The sequence below is a fragment of the Gigantopelta aegis genome, chromosome 6 (genome assembly GCF_016097555.1).
Source record: "Gigantopelta aegis isolate Gae_Host chromosome 6, Gae_host_genome, whole genome shotgun sequence".
Taxonomy (NCBI): Eukaryota; Metazoa; Mollusca; class Gastropoda; order Neomphalida; family Peltospiridae; genus Gigantopelta; species Gigantopelta aegis.
In genome coordinates this window covers 45,392,516-45,414,402 of record NC_054704.1, presented here as the reverse complement: position 1 = coordinate 45,414,402, position 21,887 = coordinate 45,392,516, and the positions used below count along the sequence as shown (strand labels likewise).

Genomic DNA, 21,887 nt, shown 5'->3' with positions numbered 1-21,887 from the left:
GTCTAAGCAACCCATAAATGAATTAAAATCCACTGTCATTGACACTGTCGACTAGTTCTAATGGCGAAAACATGCTTATATTTGCACGTAAATTAGGGCGAAAGCGAAAGGTCTGCTAAGTGCCCATAACTTGCTTTTTCACAAAGCGCTTCATTTGCACGCTTTGCATGTGTATTCCATGTTCCCAATGCTGAATTTCCGTATAATTGGAGCTTGCGTTCGTGTACGGTGCATACTCCAATTCGACAATGGTACGACGTCAACTGACTATCGAAGATCGAGGAAGGGCTATTGCTTGGCTTCAGGATGGCAATACGCAAAGAAATGTTGCTCTGAGACTTGGTGTCAGTCAGAGTGTCGTTGGCCGACTGTGGCAAAGGTACCAAGCAATGAATTCTGTTCGAAATCGTCCACGTTCGGGAAGACCCCGAAGCACTATAAATAGAGAGGACCGCTACATCACCAATATGGCTCTACGTCAACGCACAACCACTGCACGCCGATTACGTGACAATCTGCGGACTGCGACTGGAACTCGAGTGTCTGATCAAACCATACGCAATCGTCTGAGAGTCAATAATCTACGCTGCCGTCGCCAGGCTGTTCGACCACCACTCCTACCACGTCACAGAACGGCCAGACGTCACTGGTGCACACTTCATCTGCGGTGGCAACGTGTTCAGTGGGGTCGAGTGATGTTCACTGATGAGTCCAGGTTTAGTCTCCGGTTCAACGACGGTCGGGTTCGTGTCTACAGACGTCCTGGGGAACGCTTCGCTGACGTTAACGTTAGACAACGTCACCGGTTCGGTGGTGGCAGCGTCATGGTGTGGGGCGACATCTCTATCCACCACAGGACCCCCCTCTATGTGGTGGATGGCAATCTGAATGGAATCCGCTATCTGAATGAGATTATCCGGCCGTTGGTTCTCCCAGGCCTTCAGCAGATTGGCGGCGGGGCAGTTCTGCAGGATGACAATGCCAGACCCCACCGCGCCAGGGTGGTAACGGACTTTCTCAGACAACAAGGTATCGCCAGGATGGATTGGCCAGCATATTCGCCTGACTTGGCCCCAATAGAGAACGCCTGGGACGAATTAGGCAGGAGAGTTCGGGATAACCATGCCCCTCCGGCCAACCTTCATGATCTGGGTCAACTTCTTATGGCAGAGTGGCAGGCCATTCCCCAAGAGTTCTTCAGACGTCTGATCAACAGCATGAGGCAACGATGTGTCGAGTGTATTCGCGCCAGGGGTGGATTCATAAACTATTAAACGAATGTTATAATGTGTAAAATCCATGTTTGACAACCTTCAACTTTGACAGCATGTCATGTGACTTTCTTGTATACAGTGACGTTTATTTGTGTTTTTTTGTAAATATGGAACAATAAATTAAATTTTTGGTGTAGTTTACATCATCAATCTAATACACTCTGAAACTTATTTGGTTATAAATTTTTGACCCTTAAATTCTTTTGAGTAGTATATATATATATATATATATATATATATATATATATATCTTCATGGAAATTATTACGATGTGATAAGACAGGAATCGTATACAACGTGACGTATAAGCTCATTTCAATTTCAACATTTCTGACAGGAGTGTTCGCAGGAAATGGAGTAGGTGGTCCAGATGATGGTGAGCGACGTTTTAGGGGTGGGGGTCGGGCCATATTCCCTTGGAAATTAAATGTTTAAAAAATACAATTTGCATTGGTGCCTCCCTCAGTTATTTATAGAAAGATTAATTGTGTGACACATTAACGTGCAGTTATTTATTATCAATAAAAGAAACAAAAAGCTGAATATGGCACTTTTAACTATGACATGGCAAGTTAAGTCATTTTGTATACGTGTGATTGATCACAAAGAAAAGCATATTTCAAGATGTCATCCTAACCACTTTCCTCCCATGTCAACGGCCACCCCATCAAGAACAACACTGTGTTCATCCATTAACGAGTATAGAATTATTTTTCCATGATAGTGCTTGTATGATTATTATTACAAATCTTTGTGGGTGTGTTTGTTTTCCAGGCCAATATTAACAGCCCATTCACAGTAAATATCGAAGGGTGAAGGTCAAGGCGTTGGAGTTGTTGAGGTAAGTAACAATAACAGTTTAATTTATTTTTGTTTTGCCTTTACGAAAAGTTAAAGTTAAAGTTTGTTTTGTTCAACGACACCACTAGTGCACATTGATTAATTAATCACCGGCTATTGGATGTCAAACATTTGGTAATTCTGACACATAATCATCACAAGAAACCCGTTACATTTTTCCTCATGCAGCAAGGGATCTTTTATATGCACTTTCCCACAGACAGGAATGCACATAAAACAGCGTTTGTCCAGTTGTGTTGCACTGGTTGGAACGAGAGAAAACAAATCTGTTGAATGGGTTCATCGAGGTGGTTTGCTCCTGCTACGCAAGTGCCTAAAGTGTGTACTCAACCGACTGACCCAAATCCCGTAATCCGCCTTTATGAAGTAAAAAGGCGAGATATAGATATTGCTTTTCCGATGGCGGCGGCGTCAACTGCGTCAACTTTAGCCTTAAAATTTAAACTTAACGTTTTGCATTGACATCAGTTTCTCACAAACTATAAGTCCTAAGTCAATAAAACGTGGGTTATAGTTCATCACAATGCAAATGAAAAGTATTAAAAATTAAGTAAATGAACATTTTAATTAAAATACATTTGCTTTTTGCTCAAAGTTAAATTAGCGCATTTAGATCCGTTCCTTACAAACTATAACGTCTACATCAATGAAACTTTGTAAAAAGTTGCACCTATGGATATTCATCACAGAAAATGTGAAAAGAATAAATAAAATTAATCAACATTTTGTGTTTAGCTCCATTTCCTACAAACAGCAAGTCCTAGATAGGTGAAACTTGTTTAAATATATTATATTTATCATACACGTGTTTCAGTTTCAGGTTTACGTTACACTAAAATACTGTTAAAAAATGATTTACGGTAAATTTAATAAAACTGTGAGTTTCGTGTTTATCTGCAGTAAGATTGTAACTGTACAATACCCACAATAGGGAAATTTTGAAATAAAAGCATATATAACATTAAATGTAAATTTTATCATTTTAGTGTATATGACAATAAATACTACGCAACTGAATCATACAGTGATAAAGTTCAAGTTAAAGTTTGTTTTGTTTAACGACACCACTAGAGCACCTTGGTTAATTAATCATCAGCTATTGGATGCAAATCATTGTGACACGTAGTCATCAGAGGAAACACGCTACATTTTTTACTAAGGCAGCAAGGGATCTTTCATATGAACTTTCCCACAGACAGAAAAGCACATACCACAATATGTGACCAATTGTGGTGAACTGGTTGGAACGAGAAAAAAATCAGTTGAATGGCACTCAAATGACTGAACTAAATCCCGCCCCTACAGTGGTAAAGAGGCAGACCATATGGATTCAGAACCCTCAACTGCAATGTAATCATAATATATCATATAGGGATCATATAGGGCTAGTAATACATGTGTAAAACCAAAGAAACCCATGAGGATTCAATACAAGAACTGGGTGTTAAATGTTGCGGAACCAAAAAAAAAAAAAAAATGTGGTATTGTCAGTCAAACATTATTTGTTTTCAGCAACTGTCCATTGCCAAACGACAAACATCATCGAATTGATTGAATTGTGTTATCTGTTTACGGTCTGTTTGCTACAGAGTCTAAACAAACAAACAAATGGTGATATAATCACATTTATGGAGTAGTAATTATTGTATCCGATCATTCCGAGGAATGTATTAAATATTATTGATGATTTGTGTCATTAAAAGTACAGTGAAATCTCTTTTGTTCCTGGTGGTCTAATTTTTATGTAATCTGTGGATAAGTGCAGTCAACGAATTTAAGGACACAGCGGAAATATAATAAAAGTATACATATAATACAAATTTATGATACTACCTTTTCGTTTCACGAATTTAGGTACACCACAAAATGTGTATTTTAGCAAAAACACAAACATTTAAGCCCACGAAAATAAAAGATTTCATAGTAGTTTCTGGTATTGCATTCTGAGGATAGTAATCGGCAGTTACATTTATGTCATTAAACATAGGCACTACATTTGTGTTAAATAAAGCTATTTTTCTTAAGCAATCCTACAATCTGTTACAAAAAATAACTTCTTTTTCTTGTACTGGAACAGATAGCCATGCAGTTTCACGTGGAGACTGAAGTGGTTGATCCAAAATTCGACCTGAGGGTTGAAGTGAACACCCCGCCTAATCACGACAAACATTTCGAACTTCACGTCTGCTTTCAACACCTGATGGTGGGAGACAGCGGAATGGCGGTGCTTGAGATAGAGATGCCGACGGGATATGAACCAGACCTCAAGGCCTTCCCTCAGACCGTGAAGATCAGTCGAACTGAGCGCGATGGGAGAAAACTGATACTTTATTTTGAAGAGGTAAATCAGATGTGGGTTTTTTTTTTGTTTTTTTTTTGGGGGGGGGGGGGGGGGTTGAGGGTTGGGGGTTGGGGGGGGGGGCTTGTTAGCCAACCCTTGATCCTTCGGTTTTGTTTGATGTAGGTTTAACTGACGATTGACGATGTGCACTCAAATGAATAAATATTTGATATCCGAGTTAACTTCAAAAGGTTTTCTGTTTACCTGATCCGTAACAATGTTGGCCACTACACGCAAAATTAATAAATTGTTACATAGGCCGTACTTTATTTTAGGATGACAATCAAAGACAACTTATACATTTTTATCTGTTTTAGTATATTAATTGTTATTAACTGTAAGAATTTAAAACTACTTCTTTAAAACAAATAACCAAATGAATAAAACACGTGTTAGCATAATGTATCTAAAGTAAGAATTAATGGGTTTTAAAAGGCGTGATGATTGTACAGGTGATTCGTATACTCGCATCAATGTTGTAGTGTATACATTATGTTAAATATAATAAATACACAAAATGTATATTCACGGCAGGATTCGAACAAACAGCACTGATGCGCATGATATTTGACAGTCTGTGACCTTAACCTCTTAAATCAATGTTTAAAATTGGGACATTAACTGGACTTTGTATTAGTACACACTCAGTGTATAACAAATGTGCTGTAATGACATTAAAGATAATCTCCTGAGTTTACTGACGTTCTAAGATTTTACATTCTTAGTTTTTAATTTGCCGACATTATAAGATGTTTCTTACACTCTTAGTCTTTTATTTGTCAACATTCTAAGATGTTTCTTACACACTTAGCCTTTTATTTGTCAACATTCTAAGATGTTTCTTACACACTTAGCCTTTTATTTGTCAACATTCTAAGATGTTTCTTACACTCTTAACCTTTTATTTGCCGACATTCTAAGATGTTTCTTACACTCTTAACCTTTTATTTGATGACATTCTAAGATGTTTCTTACACTCTTAGCCTTTTATTTGATGACATTCTAAGATGTTTCTTACACTCATAACCTTTTATTTGCTGACATTCTAAGATGTTTCTTACACTCTTAGCCTATTATTTGCCGACATTCTAAGATGTTTCTTACAGCCTTACCCTCTTGGCCTTTAGACGACTAAAATTAAATATTGAATACATTATCGTCTTGAGAATATCAGTGTTGTAAATTGTGTTTCTGGTCATCCTCATTAAAACTGAAGTTTGAGTTACTGCATTCATAATGACAGCAGAATGGGTAGATTTAAAAATGCTTAAATGCTGTTGTTTGTTGCTGTTGCAGATAACCAACAAACAGATGTGTGTGAAGGTTCTGATGCAGATGTCTGACGTCGTGATCGCTAGCCAGCCGTCCACTGTCAGACTGTACGACTACTACGAACCAGGTATGTTCCATCAGTGGTCGATCTAGGGAAGGTTGGATTTGTACCAGTATTTATCAGGCAGGTGTAGGGAGCCAAACCTTCATATACCTACTACACCAAAAATAAAAGTGGATTTAAACAACAATATGTGTACACAGGAAAAATTGTGATGACGATACAGACCCAGCATTCAATAATTGCTTAGGTGATCAATTTTAAAACAGTTCTTAACAGAAAATGCTATGCGTTAATTCTTTTGAGTTTGGTTTTTGTAATATTTTGGAATAGAATCTGCGCCCCAAACTGTAAAATAAAGACAACAGATCTACAACAATCATAATCACTTAAAGTGATCACAAACGTAGACATGAATCTAGGGTCTTTTTTCATCTATACGAAAATGGTACATTTGAAATGACCATCATTGTGTACCCCGATTATATATGTTAATACTCAGAATTAATTAAAATAATATGTTTGTTTATATGTGTGTTTTAATTTGTGTGTGTTGCAGACAATGAAAAGTCGGTGCTGTATCGACGACGCAAGGTGACCATGTGTTCCATGTGTCCGCAGTGTAGTTACCTGTGTCCTAACCCACCGGCGTAGAACACACTCACCCAATGCAAGGTAATAAATCATGTCATACAAACAAACAGTTCTGTCAATGAAACTTAATGTGGGTGGGAGCTGGTACCGGGATGCGAACTCTGTACCTACCAGCCTTTGAAGTTCAATGGCTTAACCACTACACCACTAAGGCCGGTGCGGTAATTGTTATTGTGTATGCGTGTATATAGTTATTTATAGTACTCGTCATGGATATGATTGCACTCGATGTCCTTTGAAATAGCCTTTGGATATTTAAAGCATGCCTAGTTTTAGATCATTTCCGACTCATTTCCTACGTCTTGCCTGGACTGTACTCTCAATCGAGAACAACCATCAATAACGTAATTGCCTGTAGGCTTGACCATCAAAGTATTTGGATCCGGTTGTAGAGTATACGTTCCGTACTTGCACAATATAACATACTAAAATCATTAGCATGACTAACACGTATACCGTGAACGATTATCACGTTACGCATCGGATACGATTATACAAAGTACGGAAAAACCGACTTCCGTTTATGCATTTAAAATGAAGGCAAGCCCCCTTGACTCTAAAACTAGCGGATATAGCAGGTATTTCCAAAAAGAAAATGTTTCCGTTGATCTCTTGTATAATTCTGTGAATGTTTGACACTTCTTTACCAAATAACGCTTGGCCGGAAATAGATGCGGCCATCTTTGTCCATGGTATGTTTTCGATTCAGGTTTTTGTTGTGTTCAATTCCCCAATTTATTCGACTTAATTTGAGGATGTACTGATGGTACTGTCAGTGTCTGTTTTTTTTCAGTCAACTATTTATGTTAAAGAAACAAAACAAAAAATCAAACACAAAACAAAAATAACAAGCAGCAAACAAAAGAATCACAGACACTAAAATAATCCTAAATTGTACAAATGTTCAGTGTTGTCATTGCCTCTACAACTGCTGTACAAAGCGTGGAACAGTTTCTAACAATATATTTTTTTACATTTGAAAATTCTTATTGTAGACGTTACTCTGAGCTAATAGCGAATATTTTTAAAGCTATAGGCGTTGAGTGTCTTTGAATTACTTTCGTGCTAATACAAATTCAGACTGGTTTTTAAATTATGTTTTTTCAGGTCGATCCGAGAGAGGTGTATTTAGAAGAAGACGTGCCTTATGTTAACATTGGTCTGTCGTGTGGCTGCTACACTTGATATTAAATAATTTCAAACTTTATTCTGGAATTGGTATTTCAGTAGTACAGGAACTTTTTTATTGTAGAAGAGAATAACTTCTGTACGAGATAAAAACGTTTCCATAGTTCATGTAAACTGCGAAAGAACATATTGTGAACTCTATCGATCGCTCCAATGAATGTTTTACCCAAAATGTGAACAGTTTAGGTACCTGAAGGTTCTGTTCATGTTTTGGGTAATTAATATCTGTTTTATATTCTCCAGAAATAGAAACGACCTGTGTACGGCATGTGTTCTTTTTATCGTTCATTGTATTTGTTTCATTTTACCAGACAAGGGCAGCTTTGAGTGGTGTTAAAAGGACATATTTTATTTGTAGGCTAACTCCGGTACGTCACCTGTTTCAATTAGTGTTGTTCATGGTCGATATATATTAATATGTATATGATTGTATATGTATATATATTTGTATATCGTTTAATCGGTTAATAGAATAAAGCTTGTTTTGTATTTTCACACTAAAACAAACGCCTTGTTTAGGCATCAATAAATGACATTTTAAAAACTGTTCAGATTGGTTTTAATCCAATTGTTAAAATACAAGAGCAGCAGTTTTCTATGGGTGCAAGTAGCCCGAATTTCTTTGGATGTGTCCTCAAAACAACATGAAGGGTTCCCGGGCAATAACCTGTGATTGCACATTTTTAGTAAGGTGATATTTTTACGTTTACAACTCTACAAACGTGGAATATGTATGCCTAAAAAAGCATAATTTATCAACTACTTTTAATGGCCTACCGTAATTATAGGTTTTTAATGTAGTGTGTCATTGTAACCTTGACATACACAACAGTTATAATATTGACTATCTGTATGTTATTCCCGTGGACCCATCATATACATATAGAGGTGGGTTTAGGGGAAGATGCTTAGCCCCACCAACCCAGCTTTTTACTTCCCTCGTATTTAGAACCAATATTCCAGGTGCATATTCCTCCCCATGACCTGTAATTGCCCCTGGTATTTAACCACAGATAAAACCAATATGCGGTATATTTAACCCGCATTTTGAGGCATATTATAATGATATGCCTTAAAATTTGGGCTAAATATATGTCGAAATAGTCCTCGGTAAAAATACGGCGTGTACTTCTTTTCATATGGTTAATGTACGGTATTTTCTGTAAAACTTTTATTTGTTGATTGGGTAATACTACAGTGATTCGCAGTTTGTTTAGACATCAATAAATTATATTTTTAATAATTGTTCAGATTTCCTTTTTATTTCATCATCAGAAGCAAAAATAAGCTACTAATAATGCTTCTTTAGTCTGAAGAAGTGGCTTCATCAGACGATATTGATGTGGTAAACCACATACGAGTGACTGATTTAGGTGCAAATTCAAATTGTCCGTAATCTGTATGAGTATACGTATACACAATCCAGACTGAATAAGTACGGAGTGGCATAAATGGAATCTACTCAACCTATATGCAGAATGCTGGAACCTAATGGATGTGGGCATGGACAAACGGTTGGACTATATGCAGAGGAAGTACGTACATACGGATTACGCATTGTGGACATAGCGTACAAGACAGTGGGCAACTGCCCCCCTAATGCTGGGGTAAAACCTCGAATTCGGGCAAAAATGATAGAAATATTCCGGCAAAGTGTGCTAACCTGAGACCTTTTTACCATGTATTTCTATCATTCTACCCTTAAACTTAGTTGTAATCCATGTAACAATTCGTAGTGATTCGTTTTTAACCTATATAGCTGTTTGGTCTTAATGCTAATATGAATAAATGCTGTTATCTAGATTTGGGCATTTTTGTTTAATTCGGGCAAAAACCAGCCTGCCCCTCCACCCCCCACCCCCCCCCCCCCCCCCCCCCCCCCCCCCCCCCCCCCCCCCCCCCCCAAAAATGGGAGCCAATACGCCCAAGATTTGCGGATTACGCATTCGTTTACGCACACTAGAGTTACGGACAGGTGGAATTTGCCCCTATGAGTGGGGCGAGTGGTAGGGAAATAGCCTGAAGTGCGATGGTTCCTAGGTTGCCAGGTTAAAAATGTGCTGAGATGTGGTTAAATAAAGAATAATAGATGAGTGGCCGTTAGATACCATTTGTCTCACAACGAGTTGTTTGAAAATGTATCTAACGAGCGAAAGCGAGTTTGATACGTTTTTAAACGAGTTGTGAGATAAATGGTAGCTAACGGATACGAATGTATTATTCTATTTCTTACATATTCTCAAAAACCAGGTTTTAAGCTGGTTCAACAAAGGCCATGGTTTGTGCTATCCTGCCTGTGGGAAGCTCAAATAAAAGATCCCTTGCTGCTAATCGGAAAGAGTAGTCCATGTAGTGGCGACAGCGGGTTTCCTCTCAAAATCTGTGTGGTCCTTAACCATATGTCTGACGCCAAATAACCGTAGATAAAATGTGTTGAGTGCGTCGTTAAATAAAAACATTTCTTTCTTTCTTTCATTCTTAACACATGTACAGCAATGGTAATGTGTTTCACCTGCATATTAATTTTTAGAAATAAAAATAAAATAAAATCGAAAAGCTATTAACGTCAGCCGTTGTTTTGTTTTTTCAAGCTAGGGTCGGATTACCAAAAAACAATGTATTTTAGGCTCTGCCCCCAAAAAGATATTTCTCGAGGGCATGTGAAGGAAATTAGAGGTCTAGATAGTGGCAAGCAAAAGTATTTGGAGGTTTTCCGATTATGCTTCCCAAGAAAACATATTTTTAAAAAAGAAAATATGCTTTGAGCAGAGATAGTTTCGACCTCCAAAACAGCTCTCTCCTCACGCACTTGATTCCCCTTGGCAACGCCACCTTCCACTATTTTTTAAACAATAGAATATTGACCATTCCTAACGGGATTGTAATAGGGATGGGTCAGTTGTCCAAAGAAAACAAATCGAATATGTGTCATTTAAAAAGAAAAGAAAAAAAGAGTCAATTTTGTTTAGCTGGAGAAGACCTTGTGTTAATGTCAGATGGTGTTTAAAAATAAAAACAGTAAATAGCAGGATGTCTTTATTCTGTGGGTGGAAACAAACGGAAGCCTTGCTAGGGTTGAAAAATCGGGATAGGCCCGCTAATAACGTGTTAACCTCAGCTTGTTGGCAGGGTTCTGAATTGATTCCGGTAACTCACACACGTCATGGTCCTCAAGCATTAGATGATTATCAGGTGGCATTATTACAAAACAGATAAATCGATGCATAATGTTTCAAGCGGTTCATAGCTCTAATATATATATATATATATATTTACACAGTGCACACGCTCTACGTAGAACTAGATCGAGTGTTCTCTAGCCCATACAATATATATTCTTCAAAAAAAGTAGAGGAGCTCCAATAAGAATTTACAATTGCCAAAATTGTAAGGTATATTAGCTGTGGGGAATGGTTATATGATAATAGTGAATTAATTGGGCAAACATTACAACCGGTAGTTCAGTATTACAGTAGGTTTTATGACCACCAAAGACCTTGAAAGACGATTGGACTGAAAGTTGACGGGTTTTATCAGTAAATCGCAAATTCAAACAATAACAATTACTAAAAACAAAACAATATGGTCAACAGAATGAAAATGATTGACAGAAATAATGTTCCACAGTGATTAATGGACCTTCCTGGAAATTGTCAAAATTGAGAATGACACCCCACGCACGTGTACGGGGCAACTGCGTGATGCATGTGCAAATTATGGAATGTGTTTCGGTGTGTTGATAAACAGACCTGGACGTTCTTTACTAGGATGTCTGTGGTCAAAACGAATGTTCGGTCTAATAGTTGATATTAACATTAATATTTCAGGTTCCTCTACTTTTTTTCAAGAGTATATAAACATGGCGGAGCTAGATGACACACACACACACACACACACACACACACACACACACACACACACACACACACACACATATAAACTACAGCATGATAGTAAATTTATAATTAAAAACACATGTTCTTGCTAATTGGTCATTGGTAACACCACTTATTAGTATAGTTCCAATAATGCAGGCGCGTGTGCAAATATATTAGCTGGGTGGAGTCTAGAGTGTGGCGATCAAAGTTTATACGGGGGTCGAGTCATGCTACCCCGGTATATATATTGACAAAAAAGAAAACTTGCTTGCGCAGGGAGGGATTTTGACGGCCCCCCCCCCCCCCCCCCCCCACACACACACACACTTTGCACATGCGCCTGTAATGTTACTTAGGTATATTGCATTTGAGTAGACATACCGGCCTCGGCTGTGTAGTGGTTATAAGCTATCGGACACATGTGCAGGGAGAGGCTTTCCTTTGTCACCCCACCCCACCCCTCACCCACCCCTATAAACGTGTGATATTAATAATACCAACACGTAGCCTTGCTGTGTCCAGACTGCGGTGTCGCTACCAGACAACTGCGACGTCTGGTAATCTACCATGTAACATGTGTATTTTGATTTAGTAACAAAAAACACTTAGAAACACTCTTTTTTCATAATATTTATGATATTTCTTATCATGCTGCGATAACAGCTTTAACCAAAACTATTTTATATGCCTATACAGTAATAAGAATGCACTGAAAGTGTGACAGTAACTATACTCCAAATACACGAAGAAGATACACAAACAAACAAATAACAAATGAATGTTGTTTGTAAAAAATATTTATTAATGACAATGTATAGACTGTGCGGAAGTAACTGTTTACCAAATGCACAGAGGAAATAGAAAAACAAAGTTATTTGTGATATATACACAGAAAAATGTATTAAGTACACCTGAAATAATAAAGCACACTGATTTACCTTTCGATCCAACACTGTTCATATCTCCTGCGTTCAAGGCCATAACTGTGAAAAATGCGTAAATCGCCATGAAAGACAAACCCGATCTGTAAGCAGTGCATGTTCATGATAAAGTTATAAACAATTTTCAGCTTAATATCTTGAGGCATTATTAAACAAAAGTCCGGAAAACTATATGTGGGACAGACGGACAAACAGACAGATAGACAGACAAGGGGACGGAGACGAAACCTAGAGTCCCCTCAGGTTAGACCGATTTATTTCTAAAAAGGCCTTGTAGCTATCCAAAATGTCCCAACTGCCCAAAATGTCCCAATTAGGACATCTTGGGCCGAACATTCATTTCAATTTATTTTCGTGCAGGACAGTGGGTTAGTTGCTAGTTGGTTAGTGAGAGAGAAGAGGGTGTAGTGGCCTTACACCTACCCACTGAGCCCTTACGAACTCGCTCTGGGTTGGAGCCGGTACCGGGCTGCGAACCATGTACCTGCCAGCCTAATGTCCGATGGCTTTACCACTGCGTCACCGACTGGGATATTTTGGGCTGCTACAGGCCTTCCATCTAGAGGATGTTCGGACAGCCTTAACCTGAATTGGTAGTTATTTACAAACCTTATCGGCAAATAAAATATTTGTTTGGACATTATTCAGATTATAATTTATTTACAATTTCTTGCTTAGAATACCAATGCATTTCTGGACATCGTAATGTTTTGTATTATCTCAATATTGATTTTTGTCTCAAATAATTTCGTACGAACGAATTTATTATTTCCTCCAAACGGCCAAACGAAATTTGAAAGATTGTGTTTTTTAAGAAGAAAAACAAAGAAAAAAAAACACACAGGAAAAATCAGGATGTGTGTTTATTTTTTAGGAGTGGGGGGGGGGACGTAAACCTTGCTAGGGCTGAAAATTCAAAATAGTCCCTGTAAAGACTGCATTACATCGAGAGTAGTAGTATTTGCCTCTTTTTTTCTAAAAAATATGTATTCAAATAAATGAAATGAATCGGCAAACAGGCGGTAAGCCTATATAAATGCCTCTCCACGAGATGATGTTATATACTGTATAAATTTCAATGAATGACATAAAACATAACATTACAAATATATCATTTCAGCCATCACACACAAACTACAAATACTGGGTTGGGTTTAAACATACAGTGCACATATTTGGACCAAGCCAAGAACCCGCGCTCATATACATTTATACAGGAGTTACACATATAAACTATACACAATTAGAATTTTGAATAGCATAGTAGAATATGCATAATTGTATCAAGTACATCGCTCTGATAAGATGATGAAATATTTGCGTACAGATTTGTACTATCGTTAGGTTCAATTCGGATGGATAATCCTTGTTTCCAAATAGCACTGTTTTAAAGGAACATTCCTGAGTTTGCTGCATTGTATGATGTTTCCGACTAATGAAATATTTCTACGATTAAACTTACATATTAAATATTCTTTGTTGTTTAGAATATCAGTTTCTGTGTATTCAATGTGTTTCTGATCGTCTTAAAGTTACATTCTCTGGTTACCATATTACAACATCATGTACAAATGTGAAATACAAGCTCAAATGCACTTTTTAAAAAGTCGTGTGTGTTCGGTATGAACGGATATCGTCAAACGTATACGCTTGATTCGTCGCCTGTGCCGCCATAGCTCGGCAAAGCACAAACGACAGCCTGTTGTCAGTTTAAGCTAACACGTGCGTTTGCCGATTTCCAATTGTAGGGTTCGTCTCAAAAAATTAAAAGAAAAATGTTGCGCTGTACGAAGAACGTTCGGTTGAGAATACGGTACTAGTCTTTAGTTAAAACGGTTTGATCTTTACAACGTATTATCGACAGTCGTACCTTCCTATTTCAGAATTGATATTTTATAAAGTGTTAGTAGAACTTTCAAAGTTTAGTTTGTAAACTAGTAACACATTGATCATGTATATATTTTTAATATAAAATATACTAAAGTAGACAATGACCGTTTTCACTTCTTAATTTTACGTGTTAAAATAGACAAATTCAAATAAATATTATTTCGTTTGGAAAGGGTAAAGTTGTGTGTGTGTGTGTGTGTGTGTGTGTGTGTGTTGTTTAACGACATCAAAGATAAAGCATATTGATTTAATAATCATCCGACCCCATACAACCGTAAATAAAATAAAACATATCTTATCCTTCCTTCCATCTGCTGTTGGATGTCTAACATTTGGTAATTTTGACATATAATCTTAGAGAAGAATCGGGTGCAGGGGGAGGGTATTGGAGGTCGAAACCCTTACTTGCCCAAGCTTAAAAAAAATTGAAATGTATTTTGGGGGGAAGCATGGCCCCATATAAATTTCGCTTAACACAGTCTATAACCCCAACCCCGCTGAAATCCCTGCACACGCGCCTTGGAAACCCGCTACATTTTTTTTTTTAGCAAGGCATTGTTTATATGTACAATCCCACAGACAGGATATCACATACCATGGCATTTTTGTATACCCGCCGATGGGGTTCGATCCTAGACTGACCGCGCATTAAAACCCCCCACCTTTTTAGGTCTAAGTAATGAATAAAAATAACATATAGTCTTGAAAAATGTTACGTAAATCGAACACGGTACCCTCTTCCTCTACCCCTAGAGCGTTACTTAATTAGTAACACCCCCTTACATGTAACGCGTATGCCAACAGCTGCTGACCACTGTCGAAATTTCAAGGCAAATCCCCCACTCACCGACCCCTGGAAAGGCGGTGTACCATACCTCTGTGGATATAAATATGTTTTGGAGATATAAAACGACCTCTCAATCAAGACAGTTAAATTTGTTCCAAAATTGCGAAATCTCACGTGATCTCTTGGTGGTGAATTCTATACTTGTGATAAGCCAATGAAAACCGAGATCGGTACGAGCCTGTCAAAAGTGTCCCACTTTCAAAATCATGGCTTTGTTTTTGACCTGGATAAGCCATCGTAGTGAAACCAATGCGGAGTGCGGTGTCATATATGCACCAAACGTAATTGGATTTTCTGTTCTATATGCTTAAATAATAAAAATATTCCAGGGAATGTAGTTTTAATATTTGTAAGAAGCCCAAACTGGATTTTGTCTTCAAATAATTTCGAACGTACGAAAAACATATTTTAGGAAATAAAATGAAAATTAGCCTAGTACAAATATTAGAACGATCAGAAACATGTTTAATATACAATCACTAATATTTTATGCAGAAAAATATGTCTGATGTAATTACAATCGTTAAAACGTCTGTTAGTAGTTAACATCTTTAAAATGCAGCAAACTCAGGACGGTCCCTTTAATATCAAAACCGCCATAGTAAAACAACATAGTTTGGCGAATATGATCATACAAAGGACAACAGCACAGAAAATGAACTGTATCTTCAAAAGACTCGACTACAATAAGGATTATCATAAATATGTCTTGTATATCTATGGGCAGTTAGATCACTGCAATCTAAACGGAGTTTACAATGGATTATTTGCTTTGAGCGTGATTAAGATTTTGGAAAGTATTTATGTGGTACTCTTTCAAGTGGACATATTGCCTTTTTAAGTTTGTTGAGAGAATTTAACTTTCTAAATATTAAAATCAAGGACATTCCAGTCCCGAACTGCTGACGACAAAAATGTGTTCTTATACAGTTCTGTTCTAGTACTAGTTTCTTGATCATATCTGGTGACTTACTGGGTATAATGTTCTACTCGCTCGTGACAGTTTCAGATGTGGGTTGTCTTTATGTTATTACAATGAAATTTTCTGACAGAAATCCGTATTGCAATTAAAATATTCAACATTGCCATCATTATTTTGCGTTTTTGCAAGCCATAAGCTTTGTTTGTTTAATTAATGTGAGGGGTGGATACAGGCGATTTTGTAAAGGTGTCAAGCGGGACCCGTGCAAGTGAAATGCTGATACTAAATACTCAACATGGGATAACGGAACCATGTTGTTACGGTTCAGTCATCTCCAACATATGAAACGGCGGTACTCCATCTAATAAAAATAGCACATGCATGCGGGTTTACTTTTGTCACTTATTAATCCGCGATGCTGGGCGTGGCAGTCCTCTTTGAGGGGTTCAGGAAGGATGTATAATTGTTCAATAAAGGATCAATGTCTGTCCTATAGACGAGGCACTAGATACAGATTCATGGAATCAATCACTGTTTTGCCAAATTCCCATTCAACTCTGTAGGGATACGGTTTCGATCATGAATAATGGTGTTGTCGTCCAGATTTTGTCACCTTCTGACCCAGGACATAGTAATTGACACACAAAAAATCATTAAAAAAACTGTGTGTAACTTACGTATCACGTAAAATCATCATTAAAAATTGAATGTAACCTACATCAAATCCTTTATAGCAAATATATTTGTCAACGATTTTAAAAATAAAACAGAAGTTTTAATAACTTTGATACATAACACATGCGATAAAACGCCGCATATAGCGCGCGTCGCATATAGCACAACTGTGAGCGTTATGCGTACGCATATAGCACACACCAAGATATAGCTGTATGCGGCGAAAAGGCATGGTCGTACCGCATAAAGAGTAAATGAAGATTCTTTAGCCAACCGTTCTTACATGTAAGTTATTGATCACAAAGCGCTTAACTTCTCAATGTCACTGCGACCTTGACCTTTGACATAACAATATCACAATTGATAGGTATATAGGTCATGACCAACCTTCATATCAAGTTTGAGAATCCTAGGTCCAACCGTTCTCAAGTTATTGATCGGAACCCGTTTAACTGCCCACGGTCACTGTGACTTTGACCAAGCGACCTCAAAATCGATAGGGTTCCTCTACAGGTCATGACCAACCTTCATACCAAGTTTGAGGATCCTAGGCGCAACCATTCTCATGTTATTGATTGGAAATCATCTTGTCTACCGACGCGACATACCGACCGACATGCGCAAAGCTATATAACCTCGCTTCTTCGAATGTGGCCATAATAATAAATATCACTGGTAGACTAGTGGTCCATTGAATAAAAGTGGCCTGGATAAGGGAAAAAAGTTAGTGCGTAATTGTAGACGACACATTGTAGCTTCATAATTCCCCACTTGCCAGAAAATATTTCTCCTGGTATGCAAATTACAGAGGCCAAAGGTCACGTGATCAATTGGGTTTTTTACATCCCAGCCCAACTGAAATAAACCATGCGTTTCGACATAATGGTATGTATTTCCTGTAAAGGTTTATCCAAACTGGCCCAGCAGTTTAGGAGGAAATGTCGTTTGAAGCAATTGTTGACGACGACGGACGACAGCGCACAATGACGAACAACGGACATTGACTGATCACAATAGCTCACTATGAGCACTTCGTGCTCAGGTGAACTAAAAATAAATGCTTTGTTACCGCTAACGTGCTCACAAAATAGGGTAGATAGGTTTATATAATAATTTGTGTATACATCTATGAACAAATGGCAACTTCTAAATGAAAATTCAATTTCTAAGTGAATTATAATAGCTGCAACGTACGGTCATTCATTTCCTAAAGACGTATACGGTATAGGTGAAAAAAATAGGGTATGGGTACAAAATAGGGTAGGCAGGGTTAGCGAAACAAAACATATGTCCTGTTTCCAATTAGTTTGTGTAACGAAAAATCATTAAACAAGTGTTTATTAAGACAGAAGAAATCGCACCAGATCCAGTACTACTACTACCAGCGTTGTTGTTGCTACTACCGCTGCTGTTACCGTTGTTGTTTCCACTTCTGCTACTTTAACTGCTGCTGTTACTGGTCACCTGTTTGTTACTGCTGCAGTTGGTGCTGCTGCCACTACTACTTCTGTCGCTACTACTGCTGCTGCTGCTGAGAACTGCAGCAGCAGCAGTAGTAGTAGTAGAAGCGGCGGCAGCAGCAGTAGTAGTAACCGTAATAGTGGCAGCGGACCAGTAACAACAGAAGTAGTAGTAGTAGCAGGAGGAGGAGAGGGAGCAGCAGCAGCAGCAACAACAGCAGTCGATAATTACAAAAAAGTCTCGAATGTCCAACCATTCTATTTCTTTTAGTCATATATCCTGTTTCGGACATTCAGTCATCGGTTTGCTTTCTCTAAATATCATCACTAACATTAAATGAAATATGATTAGAATTTAAACAGAATATATAGTAGCGTAGCGCCCATTACGCACAGTACGCATTTGCGTAATGCAAAAAAAAAAAATCAGGAATATGTCACGGCTGTCTGTAATTGTTCTATAAAATATCCTCTTAAAATTGATTCGAAAACAAAATACAAAATAAAATGCCTCAGAAAAGGCTCAGAATGCATCTACAGGCGTCCTGAGTTCTAAAATGTTCACGTGGGTGGGGGGGGGGGGGGGGGGGGGGGCTCCGAATCCATCACCCCCACCCCGTTCGGGCATGCCTTCGGCGTGCGTAATGCTAAAATTAAACAAAGTGAGTTTTATGCGGGATCAAGGCACATGTCTGCCGCAAACGGACCGCATGGAATCACTCTCACCTGGAACAAGCTGGCTTGATTAAACCGCACCGCACCGCAAACGGAGCTGCAAACGCAACCGGACAAAACGAATCTCAGCTTAACACTCACAGTGGTGCTATATGCGGCGCGCATTATATACGTTACAATGCGTGAATAATAAAATACAATTCAAGCATTCATATGTGCATGAAAATAAATCTTTTGTTGAAACTATTTGCATTACACTAAGAAATATGTGCGCAAAACCGTGATATAAAACCAAATGCGTAAGATTTAAATACCAATTACCCCTCAAGCCACGTATCTTAACACGAGCTATCTTAATTAAATATCAATTATTAATTACTACTTATCTTCGTAAAATGTTATTCCGTACGCCATCGTTTATGTCAGGTCCAGTTAATCCCATGATTATCAGTCGCTTTTGTTGAACGTTGAATTAAAAGAGAAAATGTTTTCTTGCAGCTAGCTATGTTCTTCCGTTAACGAACACGGCAATAATTATGTAGAATTGATTTTTATTTGCGTGTAAAGCCGATTACACAGTTCAAGAATTAAATGTGTTGATCTTTTCCAACGTGTTATACGTCAGTCGATATTTATAAGTACGTTACCTGTATGGGTGGAGTGTTCAAAACATTCGTTCGTTTCTTGTTAATTAGCTGCAATTTGGACTAATCGTGTTGTTATTGGAAAGTGAAAAAAACAAAATACGCACGCATCGATCATGTCCTTAAGCAAGTCAGTTGTGGTTTTAATGTAAAGGATAATCTACGGTTTGAGTCGCACGGCTAAATGATGAATACTATTAAAATTATTTTACTAGAAATTATTCTTATATATTTTGCTGTATTACAATCGGGTGAGTACAGAGTATATCTATATATTTATTTATCTGTCTGTCTGTCTGTCTATATATCTATCTATCTGTCTCTGTTTCTCTCTCTCTCTCTCTCTCTCTCTCTCTCTCTCTCTCTCTCTCTCTCTCTCTCTCTCTCTCTCTCTCTCTCTCTCTCTCTCCCCCGTCTGTCTGTCTGTCTCCCCCTCCTTCCCTCCCCCTCCCTCCTCTCCTCCCTCCTCTCTCTCTCTCTCTCTCTCTCTCTCTCTCTCTCTCTCTCTCTCTCTCTCTCTCTCTCCCCTCCCTGTCTGTCTGTCTGTCTCCCCCTCCCTCCCTCCCTCCCCTCCCCCTCTCTTCCTCTCTCTCTCTCTCTCGCTCCTCTCTCTCTCTCTCTCTCTCTTCTCTCTCCTCTCTCTCTCTCTCTCTCTTCTCTCTCTCTCTCTCCCCTCTCTTCTCTCTCTCTCTCTCTCTCTGTGTGTGTGTGTGTGTGTGTGTGTGTTTGAGTGTATGTGTGTGCAGATATATATGTATGTATATGTATAAGTGTTTATTTGATAAATTTCGATTTTATTTACATTAGCTACACTCTACATTTTAGGTCATATTACATCACGCTGTTAGACATTATCAAGCTCGGCCGATTATAAGTATAATAAAATATAATAGAAATATTGAAAAGTATATTTATGCAAAGAATGACCATTTCACGAACAAGTGGGATATATTGGCCAGATAGATACATGCAGTTAGTACGTACGATCTTCCAAAAAAAATATAGTGCTATATTAAAGCAAGGCCAACCCAATACATATATGAATGTAAAGGTCACTGTTGATAAACCTTATCAGCCGACAACTCTAGGGATTATTCATTTATTTATGTATGTATTTATTTATCTTCTTTTTTTTTCATTTATTCACTCTTTTTTTTCATATATTTTTTTGTATTATTATTATTATTATTATTATTATTATTATTATTATTGTTATTATTATTATCTATTTGTTTATTTTACTTCCTTCTATTATTTCTGCTTTCCTTTTTGTGAGTGTATTACTGTCATAGCATATCATTTGTATTCTTGTATATTGTTTATTTTATAACATTAATGTAAGGTAGTGATACCAGGGCCCCAACCCTGGCATAACCGTATTTCTTTTCTGGGGTTAATAAACGTTTTTAAAATTTAAAAAGCTCTGCCGATTGTTTCTTTGTTTGGTTGTCCAATCTACTACAAATGGCGACGAACTGTATAACATATTCCTCAAAGGCCGTTAATTACACCCACTAATAGTAAAATACACAAATGTGTTGAAACATCGGTAGGTATAGGCTCCAACTAAGAGCGAGTTCTTAAAAGGACATTTTTGAGTTTGCTGCCATTTTTAAGATGTTATCGACTAACGGAGACTTTTTAACGATTGTAATTACATATCAAATATATTTTGCTGCATAATATACTAGTGGCTGTATATTAAATGTGTTTGTGATCGTTTTAATATTTGTACAAGACTAAATTTCATTTTATTTCCTAAAATAAATTTGTTCGTACGTACGAAACTATTTGAAGGCAAAATCCAGTTTGGGCTTCTTACAAATATTAAAACGACCAGAAACACATTGAATATACAGACACTGATATTCTAAACAAGAAACTATATTTAATATGTAAGGTTAATCGTAGAAATATTTTATTAGTCGGAAACATCTTATAATGCAGCAAACTCAGGAATGCCCCTTTAAGGGCTCAATGGGTAGGTATAAGGTCACTACACCCTTCTCTCTCCCACTAATCACTAACCAACTAACAACTAACCCACTGTCCTAGACAGACAGCCAAGATAGTTGAGGTGTGTGCCCAGGACAGCGTGCTTGAACCTTAATTGGATATTATAAGCACGAAAATAAGTTGAAATGAATGAGACTAGCAATTTTAATTAATTTTAGTTCACTTTCTTGCTTGCATCCATGACGATGGCTAATGGTTAGTTTCTACACCTCCCCATTGAGCCTTTAAACTCGCTCTGGGTACAAGCTTTAAGTCTGATAGCTTAACTAAAAATCGGGGAGAGCGTGT

The 21,887-nt window shown here is 37.7% G+C and overlaps 1 protein-coding gene across 3 annotated transcripts in view; it reads left to right on the top strand.

Annotated features, from left to right (window-relative positions):
* LOC121373944 (murinoglobulin-1-like) overlaps positions 1 to 4,351 on the top strand; it is a 51,197-nt gene extending 46,846 nt beyond the window's left edge. For all 3 annotated transcript variants that reach the window (XM_041500788.1, XM_041500789.1, XM_041500787.1), the window contains exons 32-33: positions 2,049 to 2,115; positions 4,213 to 4,351. In XM_041500788.1, the coding sequence (XP_041356722.1) occupies positions 2,049 to 2,090 (42 nt within the window). In that variant the 3' untranslated portion in view covers positions 2,091 to 2,115; positions 4,213 to 4,351. The remainder of the gene's footprint in view (positions 1 to 2,048; positions 2,116 to 4,212) is intronic.
* Positions 4,352 to 21,887: the final 17,536 nt, after the last annotated feature.